The 25,076-nt window shown below is 43.5% G+C and overlaps 1 protein-coding gene across 1 annotated transcript; it reads left to right on the top strand.

The window, feature by feature from the left end:
* Positions 1-21,920: 21,920 nt before the first annotated feature.
* On the top strand, positions 21,921-24,585 carry LOC139230155 (probable G-protein coupled receptor 139). The gene is made up of 2 exons (XM_070861998.1): positions 21,921-21,981; positions 23,603-24,585. Exons 1-2 carry the CDS (start codon positions 21,921-21,923, stop codon positions 24,583-24,585), a joined length of 1,044 nt encoding a protein of 347 aa, XP_070718099.1.
* The last annotated feature ends 491 nt before the right edge of the window (positions 24,586-25,076 follow it).

The following is a 25,076-nucleotide window of genomic DNA, read 5'->3' as shown; positions in this document are numbered from 1 at the left end:
ATTGGTCACCAGCACTATTGATTTGTGTGTATTCTTGGGAAGTGGTCAATACCAGCAAGGCAGTATTTATGATTTATTATTAGTTACTCGGACATCATTAATTTATGTGCCAATCTCTAGGCAAATGATGTTCTTTAACTTTGATGAACACCTGTTGGAAGTGTGCATGCTCTTTCTGCCCATCACTTTGGGGACTTGGGATGTTGCACGTTACCGGATTTCTAGCTCATAGAACCTTACCGCACAGAAGGAGACCATTCGGCCTGTGTAGGTACTTGGAACTCCACAGTGTCTGTTCTCTTCTCCTTGGCAGGTTTCCTGCCCACAAATCAGCCTGATTCTGGCAGGGGGAACTTTCGAGCAGGCCTCAAGACCACGTAGGTCCCATCTATTACCTCGGCCGAATTCCGATCCCAACTCCGGGGCGAGTATGTTCGATACCAGAGAGATTTCGATCCCTGAGCCCTGGGCAGAGTGACTGATCCCAGGGGGTATTCCAATCCCCAACCCCGTGGGTCTTTGGGAGGGGGTAGAGTATGGAGCCCAGGAGGAAGCCATCCTACTCTTCCTGGCACACAAGCAGTGCTGCAAAGGCACTTAGCTTCTCACCGAAGCCTCCCTTCAGCTGCCAGCTTTCCCAATGTCTGGGAAAACCAACTGCCACATTTAATGCTGCAAAGCAGGTAAAATCAGAGGATGCCCGCCTCATTAAAATGTTTAAATTGCCAACCCGCCTCCTGACAGCAGAGTGGCTACCGACCTCTTTCCCCACCTCCATTAAACTTGGGAGTGGGCTGTTTAGCTTCGGGTTTGAGATTTACATTTTTTTAAATATCTGACCCGATCCCAACACACTTGCTTTTAGGTGTTAAAATCCAGCCCATTTGTACCTATAGTGAAATTGCACTCATCCAGTATGGAGAGGGCCGAAGAGGAAAATTTACCTTTTCATTTTAGTTGTCTGTTTCTGATGATACAATACAGTGCAATAAAATAAATATCCACCAGTCATTAATCAAAGCTCAAAACATGTGCTGAATTTTCAACAAAGCTCTGTGTAAGCGGCACACGTTCCTTTTGAGTCCAACTCCTGTGACACACTTGTGTTAAGATCCTGCCTGTTGGTTTACCCGTGATGCGGGTCCTCCCATCTCTTCATTAGCCATGCGATGTTCTCTTTTGGGAAATCCACAATCACATCGGAAAACGTGAGCTGCAACAAACCGGAGCAGGAAAACTAAGGGACTCTCGGCTTCTCGTTATCGTAAGAAACGTGCAGCCAGTGTTGGAGCCCACCCTGGGCCAGCATTCTTTATGGACATGCATCATTAGACAATGAGTAACAAGATACGAAAACATAGAAAGACTTGCATTTATATAGTGCATTTCACGATCACCAAACGTCTCGAAGCGCTTTACAGTCAATGATCTACTTTTGAAGTGTAGTCACCATTGTAATGTGGGAAATGCAGCAGCACAAAACAAGCTCCCACAAACAGCAATGTGATAATGACTAGATAATCTGTTTTGTTATGTAAATTGAGGGATAAATATTCGCAAAGACACGTGGATAATTCCTCTGCTCTTCTTCGAAATAGTGCCATGGGATTGTTTACGCTCACCTAAGAGAGGAGACCGGCCTCAGTTTAACATCTCATCTTGTATTGCCCTGGAGAATCAGCCTAGATTTATGTGAACCCACAACTGTCTGACTCAGAGGCCAGTGTGCTACCCACTGAACCAAAGCTGTCTCATATTGTGCAGAGGGGTCAATAGCCAGAGGGTAGATTTAAAGTAGTTGGTAGAAGGATTAAAGGGGAGATGAGCTCATATTCCTTCATCCAAGAGGGTACTGGAAGTATGGAATTCACTGCCTGGAAAGGGTGATAGAGGCGGAAACCCTCATCACATTTAAAATGTACTTGGATGTGCCCTTAAAGTGCCGTTAGCTACAGGGCTGAATATGGGGCGGTGCATATAACAGGTGACCCAGATGATTTTCTGCCGCCATATGTTTAAGTACTCTGGAGGTTGAATTTAGCTGTGCTCCTTGCACATTTTCTCTGCACACAGCTTGTCATATTAGCTCTGATAGCTTTGGTGGGTCTGCCCTTGCATAACAATTACCTGTGGGTCCAATTCTATGTTCGCAGTGCGCAGTCCGGATTGAATCCCAGTTTGAGATTGGGGATTCACTGGGGAATATTTTTACATCTTACTCTCACAGCTTCTATCGCCTTGTTAACCGCTTTTTCTTTCAATTCTGCCATAATCAGCATTACTTCCTCTTCAGCATGCAGGAAATCATGTTCAAACTCATAATAAGATTCCATGGCGCATCTACGAGTGCACTGATGAAGACTGCAGATTAATACCAACACAGCCAGCATTCCGATCAATAATGCCACCTGTTAAGTCGTGGGTGGAGAGATAAGAAATTGAATTAAACAATAATCCATAGAGTCCTAGAATGATACAACTCAGAAGGAGGCTATTCAGCCCATCGTGCCCGTGCTGGCTCTTTAGAAGAAAAATCCAGTTAGTCGCAACAATCCTCCTCGTTACCCTTAGCCCTACACATTTCCCCCTTTTATTATTTATGCTAATTGCTATTGAAAGTTATTATTGAATCTGCTCCCACCACCTTTCAGGCAGCACATTGCAGATCAAAGCAACAAGCTGTGTAAATTATTTTTTTCCTCACGTCACCTTTGGTTCTTTTGCCAATTATCTTGAATCTGTGTCCTCTGATTACTAATCCATCTGACACTGGAAACAGTTTCACCTTCGTTACTCTATTCATTACTTTTGACACCTCGATCACATCTCCCCTCAACCTTCACTGCTAGAAGGAGAACAATCCCAGCTTCTCTCGACTCTGCACATAACTGAAGTCCCTCAGACTGGTACCATTCTGATAAATTTCCTCTGCACCCTCTCTATTCCCTTGACATCCTTCCTAAAGTGTCAGAATTAACTTTCAACAGAACTGTTCCACTCTAGATGTTTACCGGTCTGTTTTGTGGTGGGTGACTCAAATTTTGAAATCCTTGTCATTGTTTTCAAATCCCTGCACACCACACCCTTACTTCGTTAATCTCTTTGAGCCCAAAGTCTCTCCTGCATTCTCTGCTATTCCAACTCAGGTGATACACCATGCCTTTCATTCCCTCCGCTCTACCATCGGTGATGGGCTTTCAGCCATCTGGCCTTCATGCAGAACCCCTCAAGAATACAACATGTCTCCCGAGCTTCAAAATACCCCATTTCGGCATACTTCCGAGGTGGTACTTTCAGCTGCCTCCCTTCTACTCCAACTCGAGGCTGATCTTCAATTGTGAAGGGTTTTAGGTGATTTGCTGCATTTAAAGTGCCACATTAATGCAAGCGACTTTGCAGTTTCTGCCCTTGGAGGGAGTGCAGCATAGATATACTAGAATGATATCTGGACTCGAAAAGTTAAATTACGAAGAGAGATTACACAAACTAGGGTTGTATTTCCCAGATTTTAAAAATTAAGTCATGATTTGAACAATGTTTTCAACATTTTAAGGGGAACTGATAAGGTAAAGAGAGATATACTATTTCCATCAGTTGTGGAATCTAGGACTAAGGGCATAGTCGACAAATTAGAGCCACACCTTTCAGGAGTGATATTTGGAAACACTTCTACAAACAAATGGGCTGAAATTGGTCAATGTTCCGCCCGCAACCGCCGAGGTCCCGCCACAAATGTCGGGTTTCTGTGTCCGGATCTGTCCATCTGCCATCAATGTTCTGCCTGGCGGAAGATTGGTGGGGAAGGGTTCTGCTAAAGTCAGATTGTGCTGCCTTCCCTGCCGGATGTTGGAAACATGCCATTTTCTTCAGTTATACTGGCCTCAGATCAACCTGATGCCCGCCAGAAGGAGCACTTGGAAAAAGCAGGTCTGATCTGGACGGCAGTCAGCCACCAGTGAGATCGGGTAGGAGGGAGAAGTGGATGGCAGTCCGTCAACATGGAGAACGGGAGTCTGGTGATCTGATGGCAGTCGGGCAGCAATGGCTGATGTCCTCTTCCTCCCTACACCTAAACAACGGAGTGGTCCTCCCCTACCTGTCACTGCCTCTGCTTGAGTAGGTTATGCAGGAGGGCAGCGGAATGTCTGCAGATGAGTGCGTCTTGGTGAAAAGCTTGGGCATGGGACCTAGAGTGCGGGGATCTCAAGGTCATCCGGATCTGTCTGCTTTGAGGGTGTGAAGTCGGGGGCTTACAGGACGCAAGCAGTAGCCAACTCTTGCCTCATGGTCACGACACTTTCCATCGTGCGCTCCAAAACTGAAATGAGCCGGTCCATTCTCTGATCATACTGCTGGGAGAAGGAAATGATGCTGGAAGCTATTCTAGCCATGTTCTGCAGTATGTTACGATCTATCTCCACACCAGTGCCCTGGTGGCCGAGGTGGCAGCGGTAGAACTTAATGTTGTGCGGGCGGAGAGGTGGGATTTGGGACGGGGGGGCGGGTGCAGGAATGATCTGGTCTCTTCTGGTGTTGAGAACGTTGTGGTGGAAGATGTCCAATGGCGTTTGTGAAGGCCAGAGATCGATGGTCTCTCTAGATCCGCGCTGTATGACACATCATCTGCAAGAAATGGACAACATTTCAGTCTGCAGGAGCGGAGGGGGGCGGGGGGAGTGGTAGTGTTGGTCAAACTGAGAGGTGAGCCGTACCATCTCACATTATGCCAGCAAGTAGCTAAATCTCTGCATGCCCACAGCAAAAAACGGCGACAAAATGTGAGTTTAACCGTGAGTGCATTAACATTGAACATACTTTCATACCATGAGCATTGCTAACACCAGAGATGAGTATAACCTTAGCACGTGGTAGCAGCGGATCTGCAGCAATGTTTGTGGTTGCGTGGCGGCAGTCACCCACCAATGCCAATGCACGCTCCTCCAGCCTGGTCAATTCGACCATCTTTTCTCTGGCCCCTACAGTCGCACTCAGGGTTGCTTGGCTGGCTGCTTGTTTTTTTCTGCACGAAGAAACGTTGCTGCCTTTAGCCCCTTTGCTGATGCCGCCCCCACCCCCAAGCACCCCCCCCCTCCTACACCCCCGCCCCGCGCCACGCACACACATACATCTGACGCACAACGTTTTTGGCTTTGGAGAGACGGGGGCAAATAAATTTGCACTCACCCTAACTGACACCAGCAAATTGTTCCATTTGCGTCAATGGTTCCCGCTCAATGTTGCCCATTGCAGTCACCATCTCACCGATGTCCATCCAAAGATGTCGGTATTGCGCTGGGGGACGTTTTCCAGCTGGTGATTAATGAAACATTCAGTCTTGAATGTGATGACACCTGAGACACTATGAAAGGAAAATATGCAGCGTAATGATAAGACAATTTTTCATCAAATATGGATGAGATTTTCGGGAGATCAGCACGCAACTTCGACCGTGGGTCAGGTTCGAAATTATTATTTTCCTTTCAGCGGAGCGCCACCCCACTATCAAGCCGCCACCACAGTATATGCCCAGAATTCGGGTCTGTCAGGACTAAGCAGACCGACATGCAGTGGCGGGGAGCAAATCTAGATAATTTTATGACCTTGTTAACAGCCTATTAAAACGAATTTTGAGCTCAACTTACCATTTTACCAGGTTGTCCATGGGGTGTACGCTGCTCGGGAATCTCGTCAGGTCAGGACGTCAGGAGTTGCGTGACCATTAATACATTTTTTTACTTCCAAGCTGCAATTTTGATATAAATTCTCCCATCTTAGCGCTTTTAGCTTCTCAAGATCAAAAGCTATTTCTTACTGCATTAGGAAGGGGGATTGAGCATTATGCAGGTTGCAAGCGTTTGGAATGAACTCCCTATCCAGTGTCAGCTTATTGGAACATCCTATCTCACCATTGACATCTCAGCTTCACCAGTCATTTATTACATTAGAATTGGTGCGCATGAAACTATATCAGCTTGCTCCTCAGACTCCCACCATAATCAGCCACACCACCGGCAGCACCAGGCACACTCGCAGCACCAATTAAAACATCAATATTCTTCACAATCAATTGGTGCTGCACAGTTCACAGGGCATCAGCACCCGACATTGCTGCCCGGGAAGCCAGATTTAGCTTACTTGATGCTGTACACCATAGCTGTCACATGATGCGCCTGGTTGGCACCAACACACACCAGCATCATAAAGCATACCTACAAAGAACAAGCCATTCATTTCACAGTCATCACTATTGTGGGGAGTACCGTTATGTCTCAACATTCACTGCAACTCACTGAGCCACATACAAAGGTGCACACAAACCTGACCACGAAGGCAATGTGTTGAAAATAATGTTTTCAATCTTTGACAGCATGTTAATAGAAGAGCCGACGGCCTAGGGGCAGCAAGGGCCTGCCCAAACTGCTATATTTAGATCATTTAAAGAGCGAGGCCTGTGCAGCAAAGCATGTCTCCAGTCGTACTGGTTAATCATTGGCAGTGGATAATGTTCGAACTCTGTCAAGGCCGTGTGGTGGCTGATGTGCAACGGTCAACATGCGTTTAAAAAAAACAACGCAGAGGCATCTTCCATCCCCTCAACTGGAGTTCAGGACAGGAACATCGGGGTCTTCATTGAAATATCTGTGAACTCTCGTGGAAGCAAGTCATTCTCGCTCGAGGGACCGCCCATGATGATGAATAGAAACTTTACATTAACATTTTCAAAAAACCCAAATGCCTGAACTTGTGTGTTAAGAGTTGCTATGATTAGACTACGACGAGGGTGATTATGAGGGTGGCTAGTGAGAAGTGGAAATGATAATGTAGGTAGAGAGGCGTAGGTGGAGGTTCAAGGTAAGTTGGTGTGAATATGTACAGGAGTAGAGTTGGGAAGGCAGACTAATGGGGATCTGATGGGTGGTACAGCAGCATGAGGTGGAGTATGGCTTTGCAATAATGTTTTGTGACCCATTCAGAACATTAAAATTTGTGCGACTGCAGTAGATTCCATCTGACGACAGCACTGCTTGTACCCTCATGTGTAATGTGCAACCAGACTACAACTGTCTCCTGGGGAGGTACCTTCCACCCATTGGAAGGGAATTTTCTGTAACTCCGCCCAAAAGCTTTTGGAGGGAGACATGGAAGAGCCTGAGTTCAGTCGTGCATTTTTGTGTAGAGCTTGTCAAAACTTTTGCTGGTGGCACAGTCACGGAATTTGCGGGCTCTCTGGAAAAGAACTATTCTAAAGCAGAGGTTCCATTTTTGATCTTTGGACGTTCGGGGATTTCACAATTAATTTCAGTGTCAAAGGGTTTGGGAAATGTCAAAATCAGGCGGGGTGAAATCTCCTTGGTCAAATATCAATGTCCCCACTACAAATTGTCCCTTTACGGCAGATGGGTTCAACCCATGCGGTTGACATGTCACGAGGGCAATTTTACCAAAATTCATTTGCCCGGCAACGCCACGGGGGGGGGGGGGGGTGGTGGGGGAATGCTAGCTTTACTTCCCACCCAATCTAACTCTGCGTGGACTTCACTATTGGGATGGAGGTAAAATCGACCTCCCCGTGGGTTTCACGTCCAGCGAGCGAATTTAAAATTACCGCCGCTTTGTCCCCTCACAATGGAAGTATGGTGCACTTGGCTGAGACGTAGAACCGAACCTCAACAGCTGTCAACAAAATCGAGGGGGAGATCGGATGAGGAACGATGAATGGAATTGATACAGGAAAGGAAGCGACATGGAGAGAACAGATCCTGCTCAGCTCCTCAATATGGGAACTTAATAATTTAGGCTGCATGTTCCTTAGAAAGCATAGCAAATAGTGAAAGAGGAGAGGAAGGAATTTCCATAAAATACAACGTTACTGCAATTGAATGAAAATATATCAGTAAGAGAGGGCAGGGAGTGGAAACACTCCGGATAGAATAAGAAACAGCAAATAATGATGCAATCATACAGCACAGAAGGAGGGTATTCGGCCCATGGTGCTTGTGCCGGCTCTTTGAAGGAGCTGTTCCATTCGTCCCACTCTGCTGTCAGCTTCCCATTGCCGTGCAGTTCTCACTTTCAATTACATGTCCAATGGCCTTTCAAAAGTTACTATTCAAGCTGCTTCCACCACAATTTCAGGCAGTGCTCCCAGATCACAACAATTCGCTGCATTAAACAATTTCTGCTGATCGCTAAAATCGTTCTTTCGCCAATTATCTTCCACCCTTGTCCTCTGGTTACAGACAGTCCTGGCAGTGCAAACACATTATCCCTATCTCTACTATCAAAATCTTTCATAATTTTAAATACCTCTGTTAAATCTAACCTCGTCTGAACTAACACATAATTCAATAAATCTCTTCTGCACCCTCTCTAAGGAACTGAAATTCTTCCTACAGTGTGGGTTGCCAAAATCGATCACAGTACACCAGCTCAGGCCTCAGCAGTGATATAAACTGGATTAGCTTAGCGTATTTGCTGTGGTACTATGCATCTCAATTTATAATGTCCACGACCCACATGCTGTTCAAACAAAAGTTGCAAATTAACTAGAGAATTATTGCTATGAATGATTTAGCTTCGGGATGCATAACTACGGAGAACAGTGAGGCATGCAGAAAAGGCAATGCTGCTAAAAAGAAGAGAGTGGGGCTAAAGGATACATACTCTGATTGTCGAGAAGTGATAAGTGATGTTCCACAGTGGTCTGTTGTCGGAGCTCAACATTTCACCGCATTTACTATTTACTGGGATACAGGAATTGAGACTTAGGCAACTGGCACAAACTTGGGAAGGGCGGCAAGTCATGGTGTTGGAAGCAGGGGCTGCAAAGTGACATAGACAGATTAAGTGAGTAGTCAAAACTATAGCAAATAGAGTTCAATGTGGGCAAAGAGAAATGAGAGGCTATTTCTCTGAGGTATATATTGGTACGCAAATCATTGAACGTTATTAGACAGATACAAAAAGCAATCGAAAAGGCTCATGAAATGTTGTCCTTAATGTTCGGCGAGCGGCTTGATAAAGTGGAGAAAGTTATGCATCAACTCTTTATAATGTTGAACACACCACATCTGTTGCACTTCCTTCTGTTTTGGGCACCTCAGGAAGGAAATATTGGCCTGGAGTGGGTGCAGCCCAGACTGACATTGGGCTAAAACGGTTAAATTACGAGGACAGGTTGTATATGCTAGGGTAGTGTTCCCTCGAGTAAAGAAGATTGAAGGGTGATCCATTTGGGGTATTTAAGATGATTGAAGGCTATTATAGAGGAGATAAAGATAACTTATTTCCTCAGGTGTTTGAGTCCAGTACAAGGGGGCATAACCTAAAATAGAGCTGGACAGTTCAGACGTGATGTCAGGAATCCATTTACTCTCAATGTGAAATTATCTGTGCCATTAAAATAACCGGATGCAATCGGAGTTAATTGTCGGGTATCTCAGCTGGAGGACACCAGCCGATCAGTTCGATGGGGGAGGTCTACACATGCATCGCCTCTCGTCCTTTACCGGAATCAACCCCTGCCTCTTCCCTATCGGCGGAAGGTGATGGTACTCCTCCCTGCCACTCTGAATCTCATCACATCGGTTCTAATAACAGAATACAAATCTGAAAGTTTGTCTGACAGTCAGTGAATCTTCACAAAGTTATCACCAGTGTTGATATTTCAGACAGCTGCAGCCAAGCGGAGGTGAGTGTGAAAGTGGAATGTATTTACGCCAGTGCGTCTGGAGGAATTTTAGGGAATGTAGCTGGCGATAAAGTCCCTTTGGTAAAATATTGAGGAGGTTAAAGTTTCAAGATTAGAGGAGCTGGTAATGAACGCTGATGTGTGAGGATGTCCGGAGTGTCATAAACAAGCTGAAAGACATTCATGAGCACACCGAACTATTCATAGCAGCTCACCTAACCAGTACACGAGCTTACCACTCCACAACCTATACACATAATGCTCTGATGTGCTGGATCCTGTAGATAACCACATAAGTACAGGCCACGCTGTTGTACTTCATGATTCTGGATTTAGAATCATAGAAATTTACACCACAGAAGGAGGCGATTGAAACAATCGTTTCTGTGCCGGCCGACACTGAGCTATCCAGCCTAATCCCACTTTCCAGCTCTTGGTCCGTAGCTCTTTAGATTACGGCACTTCAAGTGCACATCCAAGTACTTTTAAAATGAGATGAGCGTTTCTGACTCTACCACCCTTTCTGGCACTGAGCTCCAGACCGCAACACTCTCTGGGTGATAAAAGTTCTCCTCAATTCCCGTCTGATACTTCTACCACTTGCTTTAAATCTTTGTCCGCTGGTATTGACCTCTCTGCTGGGGAAAATAAGAGCTTCCTATCCATTCTATCTCGAATCTTTTCAAAATTCCTTACACCCGAATCGAACTTCACATCAGCCTCCTCTGTTCCAAAGTAAACAACTCCAGCCTATCCCATCTTTTTTCATCGCAAAATTCTCCAGTTCTGGCAACCTGACTTGAAGCTGTTGTGACCGGTGTAGAGAAGCCAGCTCCCCATCCTTGGTGTGTGGCATACCTGTCAGTCTTTGACTCATGTTAGACATTGCATGTAATGGGCTGCATTGGCGTGTTAATTAATAAACGTTATTGATTGGATATGTGGCTATTTCCTGGTCCTTGAACACACCTTGAGTTGAACAATAGTTTGCCTCCTCAGAACCTAACACAGAGCTGGCTAGTATGACACTTTCTGAAATGTTATCAATCAGGAGCTCGAACTATTACCGATTTCGCTCAAACATTCCGATTATTGGGAAATCCTTAACATTTTAATAATAGAACTGTGGGAATTAGAGAAAGATTTCTCTATGACAATCAAATGCTTTTATTTTCTTTCAAAAGATTCACCTTATGATGATATGTCAATCCTATGTCTGGAAAAATAACGTGTTAAGCACTTCCCAGCATCACAAGCAATATCTACGCTGTACACACTATCACTCCTTGAAGGTCACTAAATTTCCGAAATATCTTTTGCTTTGTCACCTTTAAGATAAAACTTACCTGCATGTCGTGATAGGGTTTTAAAAATGGGTTTGTTTAATTATTGTATCATAAAATTATATAAAATGCTTGTAAGCTTATCTAACCATAGTAAAAGCTGCGAAGCAAAGCATGATGGTAAATTGAGCTAATATTATTTTAATCATTGTAACTGCTGAAATAGATCTGTTATGTTAGAACTGGATGGTCAAGGCCAGAACAATAGTTAGCCACGAAATAAATCAAAGGTCTACAATGCATTTGTTATCGCTAAAGCTACAGACCAAACTATTGTTTATACCGAAGTTCTGCAAAATATCAGATAAGGTATTGAATGTCGAAAGCTGGAAATTAATAGCAAGTGTTGAAACCCAGGCAGCTGCAAGCTGTCACGTGTGGCGGGTGGGGCGGGGCGGGGTTGGGGGTCGTAGGGGGAAGGTATAAAAAAAGCAGCTATTGAACCCTGAAGGCACTACGGACACAGAGGAAGACTGGAAGATAACTACCGTCAACATAACACAGCAAGCGACTGTGTCACAGTCCCGCGGTGGGCGCCGCCGGGATTTAGAGGATAAGATTGTCGACTATTACCTTGATAGGTTTTACGTCATTGTAGTGGATGTAAACAATGTAATAAAATGTGTTGTGCTTATTTCTAATAGACCTGTACCCAGCGTGGCTTGTTTTGGTCACAGACATAATTCCCACATTTTATACACCCTCGCTGATACAATGTTGCCAAACATGCATCCTGGTCATTACAGCAGTGACTACACTTCATTGGTTAAAAAGCACTCTGGCACATCATGAGCTCATTAAAAGCATTATCGAAATGCAAGTCTTTCTTTCATTAATCAGCATATTGTCTAATTCTTGCTGGGTTTTACTGTTTGCTCGTGTTACACTGTTATCTCCGTATTCGAATCTCATCTCCCAGTTCCAATTTTATATCAGCAATCTACATATATTTGCTGTTCCTGAAGTAAAGCTTTACTCAGTAGTGACATTGTGATCAAAGATAGGGTCAGCAAACGCAGAGTTTAAAACATTTCTGAGCGGCTTAAACAAAAGTAAAATACTGTGAATGTTGGACATTTGATATATTTTTAAAAATGCTAGTATAACTCAGCAGGTCAGGCAGCAAGAGTGGATTGAAACAGAGTTAATATATCAGGTTGATGACCTGATGAAAGGTCGCTGATCTGAAATGTTAACGCTTTTATCTCTCCACAGATACTGCTCGACCTGCTGAGTATTTCTCACATTTTTAGATTTTATTTCTCATCTATTCATATTGTTCAAGTATAGTTCCTATATTAGCTGTTCTGCCTTTGTCCCTTGTTAAAACCAATGCAAAAACGTGTCCATATTCTTATACTGGGCGGAGAAAATGCGTTGCTGCTACCTGTGAGGTCTGTGCATGTGCAGAAAGCAGACTGTCAAGTCCGTCACCAAGCAAAGAATCACAGATTATCAGCTGTAATCTATCAGTCTGCTGCACCAGCAGCGAACTACAGTACTGGGACAGCCACTGCTTCCAGTGTGAGACATGACTGATCAATGATATATCTTCATCTCAGTTCTATTCAGTTGGCATTGCTCTATTTTATCACGGAAAGCAGAGATGGTGTAAACATAATCACGACCTAACAGGAAGAAGAAGCCTTACTATCCATTGAAGATTTGTTGTCCAGATTCCATTATATAACCCAGTGCTCAAGCTCCCGTGCCATTGAACACTTTGGGTCAGAAAGTGCAGCTGGAGGCTTCACAGAGGCGGATGCCTCTGACGGAAAACATTTTTACAAAAGTACCTGGTGGTCCCGGAGGTAAGAATAGTTCTGCTCCGAGACCTAGATGCGAAGCCCAGCGCAGATGACCACGCATTCCATGAACATGGAGTAGCCTCATTGATAGTAATGGTGAGTTTCGTTTGTCTGGAGCTCCCATGACTTTCAGTGAGAATACCCCACAGAACACAGAAACACAACACATAAATACAAAAACCACCACAAACATTTGAAATTCATTGAAATGTTTTAGAAAAAAGATATATTTTTTGATTTTTTTAATCATTGGGGGCTTTATTGCTTTAATGCTGCAATATTTCCAGATTTCCATTATTCAATGTCATGAAGTGATTTTGACCTGACCCTTGAACTGTCTAGCTATAATTCTAAAGTTATTCCCCGAATTCTCAACACCCCCAAACAAGCGAAGATGTTATCTCTATCTGCCCTACGAAGTCCTGATATCATCTTAACCACTTCAGTTCGATCACAATTTATTCTGTTATGCTCAAATGAAAACAAGCCTTGTCTATGCAACCAGTTAGCTTAATTGAACCGTTTAGACCCGGTATCATTCTGGTGAACCTGCCCTGGAACGCCTCAAATGAAAATATGTCATTCCTGAGGTGCAGTGCGCATCACACAAGATGAAGCGGCGGGCTGTATGATGGCAGCACGGACCACGCTTGGGCCTCCTTGAGCTGACGCAGGAGTAGGCAGACAAAAAACAATAGCGGCTCACAGTGCTGATACCTTCCCTTGAAGGAATGCCCCGAGAGCAGCAGTCCACCATACTCGGATCCCACGAAGCTGGCGTTGACATCCACTTACGCCAGCTTCGCGGTCAGCGGGGCAATTCCACAGCAGGGCATTAAGGGGCCAGCGCGGGTTGGTGACAGGTTGCCGCACATTGCAATGACGTCATCGCTGGTTGCACGCCGCTTCATGCCGCTAACCGCTGAAGCGGTAGCGCCCAGCCGCCTCGGTGAAAATTGTCATGTGCTTCTGGGCAATGAAAAGGGTCAACATCGCCCCTAAATTGTTTTTTTTTAGTCAAAAGCAGTTTTGTATAATTAAATCAGGAAACTGCTATTGTGTGATCTACGCCTGCTATGGAGGTCCGAAACATGAAGACGTTAAACTCATTCTTCTGTTTTCCACATTGCATTGCTGAACTAATTTTTTAAACGATGCAAACCATGTTAATGAAGGAGCCATCATCAAAATTTAGTGACGCAAATACATCAAACTTTTGAAAAAATTTACAATTTATACCTGCTCTCTAATTTTTGGCATCTATATATGTTCTCGTCTGATATATGTAATTGAATGTAGATAGAATTTTATCATGAGAGAAATTGTACACTTTTTCTAAATACAGTTCGGAAAGACATTTACGTGAAAGCAGATAGAAACAATCGGAGAACAATAATGCAACAGGCATGCAATTAGGGGGATAGGTAAAAGAATGCATCGGTATACAGGGCACGTTATATCAGAAAAATGTGAATTTTTAAAAAAGGAAAGGAATAAAGATTAGTAGATGTTAGGGAAAATGACCCTCATTCAAAATAAAAAGAACGTGAAGAACAATTGACCTCAAAGACGATTATATATGCGCGTTGTTTACATAAACTTGATTCAAACGAAAATACGAACAATGATTCAAGCAAATATGTGGGCCATCGAGCCTGTCCCACAAAATTGCGATATCTTGCAGATCACAACATATAAATTCCACCCATCGGAAACCAGGTGATCTCCTGGGAGAGCTATTTAAAACAAGTTTAAATTGGGAAAGAAAACTCTGGGAAATTCTTCTCCGACACATCTAGGCGATCGAATCTAGTCCAGGAGATCACCATAGCCTTGAATTCCCCGCAGTACTAACTCTGTAATAGCTGAGCTCCGAACCAGCCGGAAACAAATTCAGCTTTCACTTGAAGGAACTCAGTGGGTCTGTATCCAATACATCGTCCGGCAGCTTGGTCTACTATTGGCTGGCGAAAGAACCACCTCCTGATGTCTAAGATAGATCGAGCACCATACAACTTAAATTTGCGCCCCCCTGGTCCTGCCTCTCCTATTTAATTGAAATGAACTGAAAGCTGGAACAACATCTACTCCCTTAATTATCTTATAAACCCCAATCAGATCCCCCCTAATCTACGCTGCTATAAAGCAAGAAGTCGCAACTCATTTAGAATATCTTGCTAACCATGATGTTTTAAACCTGGAATTAGTGCAGTAGCCCTCTTCTACGTGCATTCCAGAGCCTCAAAATCGCCATCCATGTGAGGAGACCAAAACTGGACACAGCATTCCAAGTGCAGCCTGATAAATGTCGTGCACAAGGACAAAACAGCACACCCCGTCTTATACTCAATTATCCAATGGATACTCTGCCGCAGCCTATTTTCTCTAGCTATCGTGAAATTGCTAATCTACCTTAAAGGCCGTATGCACTATAATGCTCGAAACGCTTCCTATCTCCACCAGCTTTAAAACCTTTCGCTGGAGTGTGTTTGAATGTTGAGCATTTGCATCGCCAACGTGCATAACATGCCACTTCTCAAAGTTGTGCATCATTTTCCAGTCTTCAGCCCAATCTTCCAACACATTAAGATCTGCGTAAAGTGGAGAAGCATCTTTTACAGTTCTAAGACTCGCACAGACCTTTGTGTCATCTGCAAATTTTCAAATTGTGCCCCTAAATCTAGATCATTAATAAAAACAGTAAAAAGCAACTGTCCCAAAACTGATCCCTGAGGGACACCATGGTGACCAGTCTCCAAAAAGATCCAAATCTATCTATAACTATTCTTCGCCTGCGGCCTGCCAGCCAGTTCTAATGCAAACCCAATTTATTATCACTAATACCAGAGGCTGCGATCTTGTTGAGAAGCCTTTGTGCGGTATCTTATCTGAAGCTTTGTGGAAATCGAAGAAGACAATGTCTACTGGGCTTCCCTCATGTAACGACTTTGTAACTTTTTCAAAAAATAGAATTAGATTTGTGAGGCATGACCTAAGTGTTATGAAGCCAGGTCGGCTGTCGATGACATGTCCCTCCTTACACATGCATTCATATATTGCTTCCATTAGGATTTCGTCATGCATCTGAGTTATTACTGATGTTAAGCTGATGGTATTATAGTTATCCGGGTCTCTCTTGTCACTTTTTTAAAAAATAGGGACAACATTCGCCTCCTTTCAGTCTGTAGGAACCATTCCACAGTGCAGTGAGCTGTTAAATATTCAGACCAGGGGCTCTCACAGCACATGTCCCTTCTCCCAGGGTACCCTTGGGTGGATATCTTCTGGCCCTTTATCTCTATCTATTTTCAAGCTATTAATTCTTCCTGATACGATATGCTTATCTATGTTACTGTTACTAACAAAGAAGTGTTATCCTTCATTTGTATAGCAGTAGCAAAGCGAATAAATGTCAATATCTCAGTTGGATATCCAAGCCAAAGCTTGCAGTATAACAGTCTGGATATATTGTAGGCTGCCTGCGAATTTCCACTGATGGCAGTGCTCAATGACGTGCACCAGCGTCTGATTAGGAACTCCACAGTCGCATGATGGGGATGCTTTAATCTTCCATCTATGGAACAGGTGGCAGCATCTACAATGACCTGTTCTGAGGCGGTTAATGGTTGTCCTCTGTTTGCAATGAAGATTTGATGCATCAGGTTGTACTGGCGGGTCGTCTATAAGGAATGCATTGAATATTTTGCAATTATTCCAAGCATCTTATCGTTGGCTACCAAGTCTGAGGGGAGATCGCTGAAAGGAATTGGCGACTGTCCACATGGGCTTTCTAGATTTGAGATGGATTGGTGATAGGTTGTTGAAGTCTGCCTGGAATGGCATGTCTTTGTCGGTGTAGTAGTTGTTTTCTCAGGAAACTGCAGATTCGCTGTGTAGGTGTGGTGGTACGATGTTTGCAAGCATGAGAAGCCAAGGTGTTGCTGTCAGTGTAATTGTACCGATGATAATTCTCATAGTGGGGTTCAGCTGGACAACAACGGATTTGACATGCGGACTTCATAGCCATGCTGGAGAGCAGTACTCCGCTGTAGAATGCACCAGAGTGAGTGTTGCTGTTGAGAGGGTTTGAGCGTATGTTCTCCATGTGGATCCGGGGAGCGTCTGGATAAATTTAGCTCTACACTTTCGTTTCTAAGCAACATTCAGGAGACGTTTTCTATATCATTGGATGCGATCAAGCATGACTCCTAAATCGGAGGGATTTTTTGGCATGGTTTACCTCTGCGTCGCAAAAGGAGCTATTCAAAGCTTGGTTTGCTTGTTGCGTTTTGAGGTAGAATGTCGAGGTGATGATTTTCTTTGCGCATTTGGGCGGAGTTGCCATCGAAAGTACTGGGCCTCCATCCTCTCCAAATCACTGGTCAGGATTTCTTCCGTGATGGCAGAGTCGCGCTTTGCATGGCCAAGCAATGTAATCAGCGCATATGAACTTGTGCGACTCTGTTTTGGGAAGATCACTGGTGTAAACGTTCAATAACATGGGTGCCAGCACAGAAGCCTGTGGGAGTCCATTGTTCAATAACGTGTATCTATTCTACTGGGTGTGACAGTACACAGGGAAATGTCGGTTGCTAAGCATTAGCAATATGAAGCTCAAATTTTGGAGCATCATCTTCAAGGGTGAAGACTACTGCAAAGTACGAATTCAATATTTATGTCATAACTAGTGAGTCCTTTCTAACCTGCCTTTGAACAACCTTCTGTGGTCCAGTAGAATTTTTGATAGTTCCCTCACTCTTCACATAACTACAAATGCTCTTCCCATTACTGCCACAGTTGTCAAGAATCAATTTTTCTATTAGCCTCATGATCTAATACCATCCACCTTTTCTTTTATTGTCCCTTGTATTCAACCCTGTTTAGTTGAGAATTAACTGCTTTTAATTTATAGAAACGTTTCTGTCTACATCCTATTTAACTGTGTACATAGCCAGCCAGCCACCTTGACATTTTGTTACCACATGTCGTGTTTTGAGTTTGCGTACAAACTTTCTGCATCGGACTCATCAACACCGAGGAGTGTTAGCCAATTTACCCATTGAAAGTCTTCTGAAATTTTTTAAAAGTTTGCTCTTCTGCAATCCATTACAAGATGCAGTTTCTCAGTCCCTATATCTCTGCAAGTCAATTGGAACTGTATCTTCCTCGTCTTTCTTATGCAAACCCCACAGTCGTGGATAACTTGCTTCCACACTAAGATGAGTTCTAAGGTGCCTAATGAGACCAATGCAGGATTTATAGACTCTGTCACTGGTGGGGCAGATGCTGGTTGCTGGGACATGTGGGCAAGTCGCTTGATTTATCATACGCTCCTTCAGCTGTATGTACTTTGCTTCCTTGTGCTGCCGACAAGGAGACTCGAAGTGTTCAATGCCTTCTCAGGTGCTTCTCCTCCACTTGAATCGGTCTTAGGCTAGGAATTACCAAGAGTCGGTGGGGATGTTACATTTTTTCAATGAAGCTTTGAGGTTGTATTTGAAGCGCTTCTTATGTCCCCCTGCCGTTCACTTACCGTTGTGTACCTCAGATTAGAGTGCTTGTTTCAGGGGTTTAGTATCGTGCATGTGGACAATGTGGCCGGCACATCGATGCTGATCGAGAATGGTCAATGCCTCAATGATGGCGATCTTGGCCTGAGAGAGAATGCAGATGTTGGTGCGCCAATCTTGGCAATGAATTTTCAGGATTTTTTAGCAGTGCTTTGACGTGCTTACTGCACATAGTCCATGTCTCTGAAGCATATAGGAGGACGGCTTTCACGACTGCTCTGTAGACCTGAACATTGTTGCCTTGTTTGATTTCCTGGTTTTCGAGCACTCTTTTCCTCAGGCAGCTAATGTTTGCTCCAAGCGTAGAGGTCTCAAGCAAGGCACCAGCGCTCTTTTGAATCTTTGTCGCTGCAATGCTTCATCTCACCTTTAAAAATGCCCTCGTTGGAGCGGAGTTAATCTTCAGTACATGCAGAAAATTGTTCAACCTTAGGCGCCTCTTGTATAGATCCAAGGTTTTTCCATCCTATGTCAGTTAATTACAATGTGCAGTTGAAGCTTGTGTTTGCATTTAGGGTAAGGGTTAGGTTAGTTAAAGGGGAGAGTACGCAACAAACCTGAGGACTAGGAGAAATTTAGAATTCAACAGAGGAGGACTAAGCGTTTAATTAAGAGGGAGAAAATAGAGTACGAGAGGAAGCATGCAGGGAACATAAAAACTGACTGCAAAAGCTTCTATAAATATGTGAAGAGAAAAAAATTAGTGAAGACAAACTTAGGTCCCTTTCAGTCGGATTCAGGTGAAATTATAATGACAAACAAAGATATGGCAGACCAATTGAAGTAATACTTCGGATTTGTCTTCACGAAGGAAGACAGAAATAAACTTCCGAAAGAACAGGGGATAGTCGGTCAAGTGAGACGGAGAAACCGAAGGATATCCTTATTAGGAGTGAAATTGTGTTATGGAAATTGATGGGATTGTAGGCCGATAAATCCCAGGGGTCTGATAGTCTGCATTCCAGACTACTGAAGGATGTGGCCCTAGAAATAGTGGATGCATTGTTGGTCATTTTCCAACAGTGTATCGATTCTGGATCAGTTCCTATGGACTGGAAGGTAGCTAATTTCACACGACTTTTTAAAAAAAAGGGGGGAGAGAGAAAACGGGAAGTTATAGACTGGTTAGCCTGACATCAGCATCGGGTAAAATGTTCCAGGAAATAGCAGCGCATTTGGAAAGCAGTGACAGGATTGGTCCAAGTCAGCATGGAAATATGAAAGGGAAATCATGCTTGAAGAACATTCTAGATTTATTTGAAGATGTGACAAGCAGAGCGGACAATGGAGAACCACTGCATGTGATAGATTTCGAAAGGCTTTTGACAAGGTCCTGCACAAGAGATTGGTGTGCAAACTCAAAACGCATGGTATTGGGGGTAACGTACTGATGTGGATAGAGAACTGGTTGGCAGACAGGAAGCAGAGAGTCGGGTAAACGGGACCTTTCCAGAATGGGAAACAGTGATAAGTGCAGTGCCGTAGGTCTCAGTGCTGGGATCCCAGATCTTTACAATACACATTAACGATTTAGAGGAAGGAATTGAGTGTAATATCTCCAGGTTTGCAGATGGCACTAAACTGAGTGGCGGTGTGAGCTGTGACGAGGACCCTAATGATGACAAACTGATGCAAGTATTTAAAGCGGAATCAGTGTGCCTATTGCAGGATGGTGTATACCAGGAATCTGCGAACTATCTGATGATGTTAGTGAGATGAAAAAAGGGGCTGCAGGTTGACGTGGATGGCTTAGCTGCGTGGGCAAATGCATGGCAGATGCAGTATAATGTGGATAAAAGTGAGGTTATCCATTTGGGGGGCAAAAACACGATGGCTGAATGTTATACAAATGGCGGCAGATTCGGAAAAGGGGAGGTGCAAAGGGACCTGGGTATCATGGATCATCAGTTATTGAAAGTTGGCATGCAGGGACAGCAGGCAGTGAAGAACGCAAATGGTAACTTGGCCTTCATAGATGGGGGATTTGATTATTGGAGCAGGGATGTCTTACTGCAGTTGTACAGGGCCTTAGTGAGGCCTCACCTGGAATAATGTGTTCAGTTTTGGTCTCCTAATCTGAGGAAGGATGTTCTTGCTATTGCGGGAGTGCAGTGAAGGTTCACCAGACTGATTCCAGGGATGGCTGGACTGTCATATGAGGAGAGACTGGAATAATTGGGCCTTTATTCACTGCAGTTTAGAACGATGAGAGGGGATCTCATAGAAACATATAAGATTCTGACGGGACTGGACAAGTTAGATGCGGGAAGAATGTTCCCGAGGTTGGGCAAGTCCAGAGCCAGGCGACATTTACTTAGGATAAGGCTTAGGCCATTTAGAACCGAGATGAGGAGAAACTTCTTCACTCAGAGAGTTGTTCACCTATGGAATTTCCTGCCGCAGAGAGTTGCTGATGCCAGTTCATTGGATATTTTCAAGAGGGAGTTAGATATGCCCCGTAAAGCTAAGGGGATCAAGGGGTATGGAGAGAAAACAGGAAAGGCGTGCTGAGGGAATGATCAGCCATGGTCTTGTTGAATGGCTGTGTAGGCTCGAATGGCCAAATGGCCTACTCCTTCACCTATTTTCTATGTTTTTATGTTTCTATGATTTCTCCTTCGGCAGACAGCAAGGAAATTCCGCTATAATTACTGCAGTCGGACTTGTAACCCTTCTTGAAGATTGCCACGATTAAACCCTCTCTCCGATCCACTTACATGCTCTCCTCCTTCCAGATAAGAGAGATTAGTTCATGATCTCGTGCTATGAATACTTCTCGACCCAAACTTTAGTACTTCAATGGGGATTTCATCTGCTCCGGAAGCCTTTTTTTTTTTCAATTTCCCCAAATATTCAAAATGGGTACGATGGTATTATAAATAATTAGAAACAATTAGATACCAAATTTACTATTAGATGAGCAAATGACAATCTTCAAAATCAAATGCCTATTTGGTTTGGTGTAAGTGTGAAGATTTGAATTGGTGTGTGGAGCTTGCAAGAAAAGGGACCTTGTTTCAAGAAGCAATAATATTGCTACCTGATGATGACAAACTGATGCAAGTATTTAAAGCGGTATCAGTGTGCCTATTGCAGGATGGTATACACCAGGAATCTGCGAATTATCTGATGATGTTAGTGAGATGAAAAAAGGGACTGTATTTGGCAAATAATTCAAGCATCTAATTAACTAGAGCTCATTCGTGAGATCAAAGTACTGGGAGGTACCATAGACCCAGAACTGGCGATTCCTGAGCCTGAAATTTCCATCTCTAACCTAGTTTTTCGCAATCCCCAATTAGTGTCCGCAGAGGTAACTTTGCTCATTGTTTTCGAAAGAACACTCTTAAGGGTGTTTATTGGATTGCCTGTCCCTAATGAACGCCCTAATGCAATTTGGTGATTCAGCGGAGACTTTTCTCTTGTATAAGTCACGGCTGCTTTCAATGCATTGCTTCAGTACATCAGCAGGAGCCTTGCTCCCAACTGTTGTTCCATTTCGTTTAAAATGGGATTAGCAGACGGCACAGTGATTTGCTATCCAATTCTTGCAATTATCGGCATTCCTGGTAAGTAAAGACGCGCAATTGTTAATTTTGGAAAGCCATTTTTAAAAGCATTGTTTTATTTTCCATTTCTACATGCTGTTTGTCTCCACATCTTTGTTCCTAGATTGCCAAGTTTCTGGTGGCAGATTACTGAACAGAAGTCTCTTACTTTTCCTTATTTACTTTAACATGACAACCTTTGTGATATCATCGTCATTACAACCGGCCGTCTATCGTCGGAACGGTCCTTGTTCTCTGAATGTATAGGTCGCAGGATATCGATACCATCGGCGAATGTAACACGACTTTTGATAAATGATGCCCATCCAGAGTCCCAGGACGTTCCTAAAGACCGCCATCTACTTGAAGCTGTTGGAATTTTATAGTGTTGACCACATCACTGAACCGCTTCACCTCTGGCCAAAAGTCGATCGAGCTATTTTAATTACGGTAGCAGGTGTTAGGGCTTGACCTGACATACTGTAATGTAACAACCATCGATGAAAGTCAGCAACAAATGCACGTTGCCCATATATATGAAAGGTCTGCAGTTTGCTCGCAGTGTGGTAACATGAGCCAAAGTGGCCAGGTTGGAACCCACCAGATTGGGTAGACCGCTGCTTCGACACCCGCACACGATTGTAATCCGGTGACTTTAATAAACAGTAAAATCAGGCGAGGTGTAAAGCCAGACTTCCATTAAATCTTGTTGTTTCCCGAAGGGTGGGTTAGATGAAGCCTGCCTCGGCGCCCATCAGTGTGAACAAATGATGATCCGTAAATGGAGCCTTAACCTGTTTTTTGTTCCAAGGGTTGAAATAAGATATTTGTTTTCAAAAGGCCGATGTGTCCAATATATGGGACAATATTTACTGTCAGGGTCTCAGATTCTGTTCCATAGATTAATTTAAACCAGAGTATTTTATGGCACAGAAGGAGGCCATTCGGCCCATCGTGTCGGTAACTGCTGGAAAATAGCTATCCAGTCTAATCCCACTTTCCAGTTCTAGGTCCGTAGCACTGTAGAAATGTCAACTACATATCAAGTCCTTATAAATGTGATGAGGGATTTCTGCCTCGACTACCATACGAGGCAGTGAGTTCCAGACCCCCAACACCCTCTGGGTGAAACAGGTTCTCTAAATTCGCCTTTAATCGTTCTAAGATTACAATTAATTCCTTTCCCCTTTTCATTGATCCATCCGATAAGAGAAATAGATCCTTTCTACCCACGATATCTTGGTACTCATAAAGTTAGACAACTCAATTCAATCTCTCCTCAGACTCCTCTGTTTTAAACTAAACAATCCCAACCGATCCAATCTTTACTCATTGCTAAAATGTTCCAGTTTCAGCAACATCCTGGTCAATCTCAACTGTAACATCTCTGATGCAATCATATCTTTCCTGAAATATGCTTACCAGAACTGTATGCAGTAAGCCAATGCCTTAAAGCAGAAATAAGTCAAGACAAACGCAGGATGGACCCTACATAGTGAGTGTGGCGAGACCTGGAACACTGATGGAATCATGCAAAAATCTCCCGGAATGGCTATTGCTAACCACGCAATTAACCTGTGCTGTTATTTCAGACCACAGACCTATTTCTTTGCTAACTCTCTTGTTTTCCACTTTCTTGCAGCGAACCTGATGTCGGTTGTCATCCTGTACCGGGGAAAGTGCGGTCTAGCCAAAGGAATCACTCGTTACATGGTAACCATGGCCATAGCAGATCTGATGGTCTGTGTCTTTAATGTAACGATAAGTAGTATCTTGAGTTATCATTTTCTAGATTCATTCTTGATGTACACCAATGTTTGTCGTTTTACTGCATTCATACAAGTATCCAGCGTCCAACTCTCTGTCTGGTCGACAGTATCGTTCACCTTTGACCGTTTCATAACCATTTGTTGTCAGAAACTGAAATTAAAATATTGCACCGACAGAACTGTCACTGTGGTTCTAACGATCGTCGGTATGCTCAGCTTTTTGATAAACATTCCAGTTTATTTCCGTTATGAGCCCTACTATATTGTTGGGGATATAGAGTGGGTTTGCCGGACAGTAACAGAATATGGTTCTTCCCCGGCATGGATAGCTTACAAATGGATCCTGAATCTCTCAGTCACATTAGTGCCATTCCCTTTTCTGTTGCTATTAAATTCCCTCACTGCCAGATACATCTTAGTAGCCAGTAGAGCTCGCAGAGCCCTGAAGAACCGCAGCAACGGCGACAGCAGCAGTGATCCCGAGATGAAGAACAGAAGAACATCCATCATTCTGCTCTTCGCTGTATCTGGGAGCTTTATTGTATTGTGGACGCCAGTTGTGATAATTGACATCTGTTTCATGCTCACGGAAACAAATGCATGGGAAGGTTCAAACTCACTTTATTTGGCGATTAGAATCACGCTCTTTTTGATGTATGCCAGCACCTGTACAAACATCTGCGTTTATGCGTTGACCCAGAGGAAATTCCGGGAGGAGATTAAGACCATTGTGAAATATCCATTTTCTTTCTTTATTAAATTATGTAAACAATATGAATACTCGGAATCGATCAGAGTTCATTGCCCATTAGCTCGGTCACTCGATCATTTACGTTTGCATGGACTGCAAACTTGAAACTTGTCATTTGCCAGGAATCTTCTTGACTGATCCACCGCATCCCCGGGAAAAGGGCATCTGCGGGTGGAGAGTTGGGCTTCATGCCCAGCGAGTGACCGTGAAATTCTTACACCTGGTAGAAGCAGAGATAAACCCTGTTTTTACCAGCGTAAGAGTTTACATGAATATATATTTTCTTCAACCATTTAAACATTAAAATGCCGTTAAATAAGGTAAGGTTACTTTTTAGCCCATTTAAACATTAATATTTATTTTTCAAAAGATTATATTTCTTTAAAATATTTAATTAATTGGCACTTTAATTAATTTTAAATATATTACTTTTTTATGTATTTGATGTGTACATGTTTTTTGGGAGTATTGTCCTTCATGCATATGAGTTTTCTGTGCATACATCTTCGAAGGTCCCTCGTATCAATAATAACTTGCTTCCAGGCAAAAAAACGGATGAAGTTCAAAGGTGTTTTCATGCAGGAACTGACATTCCA

This window comes from Pristiophorus japonicus, chromosome 19 (genome assembly GCF_044704955.1).
Source record: "Pristiophorus japonicus isolate sPriJap1 chromosome 19, sPriJap1.hap1, whole genome shotgun sequence".
Classification (NCBI taxonomy): domain Eukaryota; kingdom Metazoa; phylum Chordata; class Chondrichthyes; family Pristiophoridae; genus Pristiophorus; species Pristiophorus japonicus.
Note: the sequence above shows the minus strand (reverse complement) of the source record. Positions and strands in the feature narration are given on the sequence as shown.

Excerpts from the sequence above, each read along its gene's own strand:
- LOC139230155 (XM_070861998.1), top strand. The coding sequence starts at position 21,921 with ATGGGATTAGCAGACGGCACAGTGATTTGCTATCCAATTCTTGCAATT. Across the intron at positions 21,982-23,602 it reads TGCAATTATCGGCATTCCTG|CGAACCTGATGTCGGTTGTC; the intron begins GTAAGTAAAGAC and ends ACTTTCTTGCAG.